Source organism: Nicotiana tabacum, chromosome 4 (genome assembly GCF_000715075.1).
Source record: "Nicotiana tabacum cultivar K326 chromosome 4, ASM71507v2, whole genome shotgun sequence".
NCBI lineage: Eukaryota > Viridiplantae > Streptophyta > Magnoliopsida > Solanales > Solanaceae > Nicotiana > Nicotiana tabacum.
In genome coordinates, this window is record NC_134083.1 from 68,553,203 (window position 1) to 68,560,654 (window position 7,452).

At 35.7% G+C, this 7,452-nt stretch overlaps 1 protein-coding gene across 1 annotated transcript; it reads right to left on the reverse strand.

Moving 5' to 3' along the window:
• Nucleotides 1–686: 686 nt before the first annotated feature.
• LOC107761752 (putative methyltransferase PMT15) lies at nucleotides 687–4,240 on the reverse strand. Its single transcript, XM_016580019.2, has 6 exons — nucleotides 3,248–4,240; nucleotides 2,323–2,533; nucleotides 1,914–2,211; nucleotides 1,426–1,818; nucleotides 1,224–1,301; nucleotides 687–1,133 (listed from the first exon to the last, which is right to left on the reverse strand). The coding sequence occupies exons 1-6, from the start codon at nucleotides 3,986–3,988 to the stop codon at nucleotides 899–901; spliced, it is 1,956 nt and encodes a 651-aa protein (XP_016435505.1). The 5' UTR covers nucleotides 3,989–4,240; the 3' UTR covers nucleotides 687–898.
• Between the last annotated feature and the right edge of the window lie 3,212 nt (nucleotides 4,241–7,452).

Below are 7,452 nucleotides of genomic sequence, written 5' to 3' on the forward strand. Positions count from 1 at the left end.
ATGAAATAATTAAGGACCGTCAAACATGCCTACGTTATTAACAGGGAACATCTTAACTGTATACTCCAAGTTGTAGATCTATGGCTAGCTTAGTCAGCAATTCACTTCTCAAGACCTGATGCTTCACAAAATCTTGGGTAGTATAAAATTTTAATACTAATTAAATAGCTACTCTATTAGTAGTAATTTTTAACTTAGTATCCCCAGATAATAAAACCTTCGTTCAGCACTAGGCGCAGGATTCGAGCATAACTTTAAATTCAAAGTTGCACTATTAATGATTTACAGATTTACGTGAGAAAAAGAACCTCAATGTATTAAAAGAAAGAAAGGTTGTAAACCCCAGATTGAAAAACCAAAAAGTGGTTAAACGGTGTGGATTTAAGAAAAAAATAACGAAATGGCTGATCCAACGCTTAAAAATTAAATATGATAAAGGTGATAAAAGCAAGAATCTATTGAATCAAGGGCACTATATCTTGAGTAAACAAGAGGATAAGTTTGTCTTTGTCTATTATAGCTACCTTAGGCAAGTGGTCTTGTTATGTGACGTCGATTCATTATCGGTAAATATATTAAGCAACATCTCTAGAAGTGATAAGATAAGGTACTTTAATAATATGTATTTATGACGTAAAAAAGAAAGGTCATCCAACTTCAATAATTCGAGAGACGATTCCTGAAATGAGCCAAAACTACTCTAAATGAACTTCACTACTGCATTGTCATTCTGTTTAATATCATTTTCACAGAGATTCACTCGATTAAAATAGCTAAAGAATAATGTGTCGTCATATATAACACTTGTTAAGTAATAGAATTAAGTGAAGAAAAAAAAAAGATGAACAAGACATAATGGGAATATGAAAAGAAATTAAAAAGAAAATAATTAGTAGGTTTAAGAAGTCTCGGATTCTTGGGTAGCTGGAGCTGTCCAGTATGACTTTACTGCAAAAAGAAGCTTTTCCCTTTCCAAAGGTCCATTTTCATGATCCACAATCTGGCTATCCCAGTTCAGCCCATCTACTATCCTCTTTACTTTGACCAATGTATCTACGTCGTCTCTGATTATTACACTTCCTTCTGGTCTTAATATTCTGTCCATTTCAAGTAATATATCCTCCATTTCACACCTGTAGACAAGTACAAAAGACAAACAATCTCATAATTCATCATCCCTCTGCAGGAAAAAATATGAAGAATACAATAGCAACATAAGTTACCTGTCTTTGTAGAGAGTAAATACAGAATCAGCATGGATCAGATCATATGTTCTTGGGTAAGTTGACATGGCTTCACACCTACAACAAAGCTTCTAAATAAAAATGTACTAATGTCTAAATGTAACAAGGAAAAGAAAGGTGAAATGGGTCGGTGAAAATTCATATAGCCGATCCCCACTAGCTTTTTTTGTATTGAAATTACCAGTTTTGATATGTTCCAATTAATCCGCGTTCATAAATAACACCAAGTGTGTTGACCTTAGCTTCAACAGGAACTATATTCATCACCCAAACAGGGTCATCAACCAAATTGGCAGCAAAACCACCAAGGTTGGCATTCATATCTAGTAGATTTCTGTATCTCCCTGGTTGGCCTAATTGATTATTCACCGTCTTGTAGTACGATATTCTTCTTTTCCATAGTTGTGAATCCTTCTTGAAAGTATCGGCCGTGACCCCGTTTACAGTTCCCCTGCTAATCCTTGGTGGTATTGCGTGCAATCGTTTAGGCCATTTTTCCAAATGTCCACCAGCAACCCTTTCTTCACTTGATACTTGAGGCAAAGGAGTTAAACAAGTTTCAATCTCTGTGTACCTGATGAATACATCAAATAAACACGAAATAATCTTAACACATGACATCTAGACTATATTGTCTAATTACGATAGGAAAAAGCAAAAAGCTCGAACCAGGCTTTGTCAGGATCTTGGGCAGGGCACATGGGTGGATTTCTCGACATCTTTCTTGATTCTTTGCACTGTAAATGATTGTATGGCTTCTGCCAAATTGCAATGTCATCTTTCTCAACAAATTTTTTCCAGCAAAGGCTCTTAGCCACCTGCTCAATTTTGGTTTGCTCAGCATTTAGATCTTCCCTGGTTCTTTCCCAGCCTTTCCAGTATTTCCTCCAGTTGATCGGTGGACCGGACAGGATCCAATATCCACCAGGCCGTAAGACTCTGTCAACTTCAATCAAGTACGTACCGTCTGATCCATAGAATTACCAACACAAAGAACTTTAATTACCATTATGATTTACGAAAAGTATTAACAATGACGACTGTACTGAAATGGTTACTGGATTTGAGAATTACGCACCATATTCGCCCCAGGGAATGAGGCAACGAGAGCAATGGGCCATGTCAAAAGCTCTAGATGGATAGGGAAGCCTCTTGGACGCAATAACTCCAATCAAAGCAGGAACTCCTCGCTCAAGAGCAAATTGAACCTGTGCTTCGTGTGTGTCCCTAGGTGCAAATGACATAGCTAGTATATTCCTTGACAAAAGATAAGCTCCCCAACTCGCCACCTGTGTATATTTTAGCAGATGAATTTCTAAATAGTTGTAATGAAATAATTAACAGCACATATTCCTGTCCATAGAGATGAAATGAAACGCTATTTTTCCCCACATTGAGATTAATTTCGAACAATAAAGTAGTACTAATTTTTCCAATATAGAGTTTTGATTGGTAATTTAAATAGGACCATCCAAGATATATCCAAATTGAGGAACATATTTTATTTTTTTGAATATATCCATTTAAATAAAAATACTGCCAAATTGTTTGGTCGATAGCATACAGGTTCATTGTAGAAGAAAGAGACAGCATACATGCATTGCCAGATGTACAGGAGATATTATGCATGGGATCAAAAAAGCTGCCGGTTTTCTTTTTTTCCATCCACTCGCTATGCTAATAATCCAAACAAGAGATGAAGATCACTTTCGTCATTATCTCTTTAGAGATCAGGGTTCACACAATTCATTCAAATCGTGTACACATCAATTTAACCACAATAAGGTACTTTTAGGACTTCCCCTGACTTCTAACATGTGGAGTTAGTCTTTATTATCGAAAGATCAAGAAGCGAAGAAAATGGAGAAGAAAACACCCATATAAGGAAAAACAAAATTAATTAATTAGTGTTTTGCGTGATGCATTCAACTAAGCCCTGTTTTGAAAGAAGAAAATCGACTATAAGAGTTAATAAGTAATGAAGATAAAGAAAGTAAAGTTACCCCACAACCAGTATCAATGGCGGTCCTAATTGAACCATCTTTTAGATTAATCAACTTTCCAATATCATCAATATATGCATCAGCACCATTAGGAAACATAGTACCACCACCAGGGAATTTAAACCTGTCGCCTTCAAATCGAATCCAGTTCTGAACAGCTTTCTCTACAGTCAATTCCTTGTGTGGAACATTAGCGTACCAAGCTAAATCCCTGCTCAGTGGCCACTTGAATGGATTCTTGTAACCATACGGAGCTGGTATTCGGCATTTCAACAATTCACTCTTTTCTGGACAATGTCTTTCCCTGTATATCAATCTGTCTCTCTTGAATTTCAATGATCTTTTTTGGTCTTCACAGGGAGTGTACTCGCTGTACTTAAAGTCACACGGCGGGTAGATTTTGACGGCGTCATCTGCGGTCACAGCTCCGCCGTCATCGGCGGCATGGTGAGTGCTGAAGTCTAGTGGGGAAGAAGAAGAAGATGATACACGGGAAGTAGTGGAGGTTTTATTTTGAGAAGAGAAGCAATTAGTGGTAGAGGCTAAAGTAGATGTGGTTAAGACGCGAAGGCCAACGTTACTGTGTTGCAAGTAGCCAACGTAGTAACAAGCACAACAGAGGAAAGTTACGGCAGCTAAAGAATAATAAAAATTGAGTTTTTTCCAAGAAGAAAAAGGGTGTGTGGCTGCTGAAGGTTTGGAGGTTGGAGTATAGTATGGGGTTTGGTTAGAACCCGCCATTGCAGAGAGCAAAGCTGTCCTCAATTTGATCTGAGGGGGATATGATAATATTGCTGGCTGGTATGTTTATAGGAGTTAGTGAGAAGAGAAGGACGTTAGGAGTGTAGGGGCAGGGAGGGGGAGGGGGTGAAGTGGTGTTTGGGGGGGGGGGGGGTTAGATAGAGATTTGAGTTGTATTAAAACAAATTCAAGTTGGACATGTTAAGCGGAGTTTACTACTACTAACGTCTAATGTATTGTTTAATGGGACGTAAGAATTAAAAAAGGAAGGTGGAGGGGGCTTTGAAGTCAGACTTTGAGAATAACGTATGCAAATGCCAGAGGAAAGAGAGATTTATATAGAGTTATTTCACTCCTTTTTGTTATTTTTGGAAGGTTAAATTTAAACTCCTGTAATTATCATAATAAGTGAGTTTAAGCTCCCGTTTGGATATAAATTTTAATTATTTTTTTATTAAAAAAATTAAAAATATTATTTGCTCATGAAATTTGATCAGTTCTTTGAAAAATTAATTGAAGAAAAATTTTCAAGTTCCAAAAACTGATAAGTTTTTCTTCCACTCACAAAGTTTTAATATTTTTTCAAGTAAATATATGTTTAAACATAACTTTAACTTCCAAAGACTATTTTTCAACACAACTTCAAAAACTATTTTTTTTCAAGTTTCAACCAAATCTATGTCTAAACACTAGCTAAGTTATTTGCAAATATAGCTCCTCTTTGGCCATAAATTTTAGCGATTTTTTTTCAATTGTTTTTTTGAAAATAATGTTTATTCATGAAATATGACCAGAAAGAAAATTTTGAAGATTTTAGGGTTCTAGAGAGAGAAGTTCTCGGCCATGGGCATTCCCCACACTCCAAGGTGAGTTTCTTGGTATAATTATGATGGATTAAAACTATTGATTGTTGATATCAACATTATTATAGATCAAAATCCATAGGAATTCCTCCAATCTTCAAAAATCATTCAAAGGGGTTCAAGTTAGGGTTTGACCTACAAGAGGTAATTTCTCTACTTTATACTTGCATATAGTTATGGATTAAATATTGTGATGACCCAATATCTCATCTTTAATTTTAAACATCCATTTTTGTGTTCTGAGACCTCGAATAGCACCCTTCAGTATCCCTTGACTTGCGGGTGCAGTCCGTAAATTTTTCCGAAAAGTTTTTATGTGAAAAATTGATTAAAATGTGAAATGGAGTTTTAAAACTCATTTGAGTTGACTTCGGTCAACATTTTGAGCAAACGGACGCGGATCAATATTTTGACAGTTCTGATAGGTCCGTATCGTAATTTGGGACTTAGGCGTATGCCCGGAATCGAATTCGGAGGTCCCTACATCGAATTATCGCCATTTTACGGAAACTAAAAATCTAAAGGCTAAAGATTTTTAAAGTTTGACTGTGAATTTGACTTTATTGATATCAGACTCGGATTGAGATTTCGAGAGTTGTAATAGCTCCATTATGTCATTTATGACTTGTGCGCCAAATTTGAAATCATTCCGGATTCATTTAATACGTTTCGGCACGAGTTTTGTAATGTGAATAAAAAGTTTGAAACTCATAAGTCCGAATTGAGGTGTGAATTGTAATTTCGACATTATTTGACGTGATTTGAGACCCTGAGTAAGTGTGTATAATATTTTAGGACTTGTTAGGATATTTGGTTGAGGCCCTGAGGGCCTCGGATGGATTTCGGATGGTTAACGGAATTTAATTTGGATATTCTAGAATGTTTCAACGTCGTTTCTTCAAGAATAAGTGGTATCACATTAATCAAATGAGCTCCAAATTTAGTTTTTATTAAAGGATCTAGATCCGTATTAAAATTTTGGATCCATAGCAAAAAGAATCGTAGAATTCGGACATCGTATGAGAGAGTTACGCCCATTTCTGTGCCGGGATAAAATTTTCCTGTCGTCAGAGTCCAGGGTAGCGTGGGGCGCTATCCCTAGCGCTGGGACTTCTGGAGTTCTGGAAACGGCGCCACAGGCAGCGTCCCACGCCACATGTGGCGCTACAGACATAAAACCCCTATAAAATGGGGTGTTTTGCCTTTTTTAACAAAAATAGAGTTGGGGAGCTCGGTTTGGGCGATTTTCAGAGGGGTTTTTCACAAATTTGAACTAGGTAAGTGTTCTTTATCCTAAATCATTTATTTATCATGATTCCATACTTATTTACATCATGAATCCGTGAATTTAATTGAAGAAAATTAGATTTTTGTAAAATCTTTCAAAAATATAAAATGAAGATTTGAAAGGCGATCCAATGTCGGAATTCGATAATTTTTGTATGGTTGAATTCGTATCAGAATGGATGTTTGGATTCCGTAATTTTTCGTCGGGTTCCGAAAAATGGGACCCACATTGACTTTTAGTTGACTTTTCCGAAAATGACTTAAATTAAGTCTATTTCGAATTGTGAATAATTTCTAAAGTTCAAATTGAATTGTTGATAAATAAATTGCTAGGTTTGGTTGGTTTGGAGAATAATTCGAAAGAAAAAGCCGTGGTATCACTTGAACTGCGAAGCAATGTAAGTGTCGTGATTAACCTTGACTTGAGGGAATAGAACTCTTGAACTATATGTTATGTGAGGTTTATGTATAGTGACGTATAGACGAGGTGACGGGTGTCTATACGTCGTCCAATTGCCTGTTTCCATATTTTTACGCATTTTATTAATAACCTTATTTCATGAATTAATTGTTATATCAATTGAGTCTCCTATTTTTATTACCAACTATCATGCCTTAATTGCTACCTGCTTATGTGATTTTTGTACCATAATTGTTATTTGATAATTAGTATTTTATATGTTAAATTTCATATCTTCTCCCTGATTCTACATTTAATTGTTACTTGCCCTTATTTGTTTCCTACATAATTTATAATTGTTGAATACCTTGTTGCCTAATAATTTCTTATTAATTGTAGTATTTATTGAAGTAGTTTTACATTTAAGTGTTAGCAAATTATATTGTTGGAGCGGGTTACACGCCACAACCGAATTTATTTAAAAGATTATATTGTTGGATCGGGTTGCACGTTGCAACAGATATTATTTTAAGTTTATATTGTTGGAGTGGGTTGCACACCGTAATGAAATTTAATTGAAGGATTATATTGTGGGAACGGGTTGCACGCCACAACAGAATGATAAAAGAAATAATTTATTGTGACTGCTGAATTGACTTTAATTATTGATATGATGTTTCGTCTTATCTCTATTCATGTTATTATTATTATTATTATTATTATTGTTGTTGTTGTTGTTGTTGTTGTTGTTGTTGTTGTTGTTGTTGTTGTTGTTGTTGTTATTTTGTACAGGTTAAATGTAAGCGACCTGCCTTAGCCTCGTCACTACTTCATCGATGTTAGGCTCGGCACTTACAGAGTACATGGGGTCGGTTTTACTCATATTACACTCTGCACTTCTTGTGCAGATACTT

Bases quoted from the DNA above. Each gene is read 5' to 3' on its own strand.
- LOC107761752 (XM_016580019.2), bottom strand. From the start codon at position 3,988: ATGGCGGGTTCTAACCAAACCCCATACTATACTCCAACCTCCAAACCT. The intron at 2,534-3,247 runs GTAACTTTACTT...AAATATACACAG, and splicing joins CCATTGATACTGGTTGTGGG to GTGGCGAGTTGGGGAGCTTA. The intron at 1,819-1,913 runs GTTCGAGCTTTT...TGTATTCATCAG, and splicing joins CAAGATCCTGACAAAGCCTG to GTACACAGAGATTGAAACTT.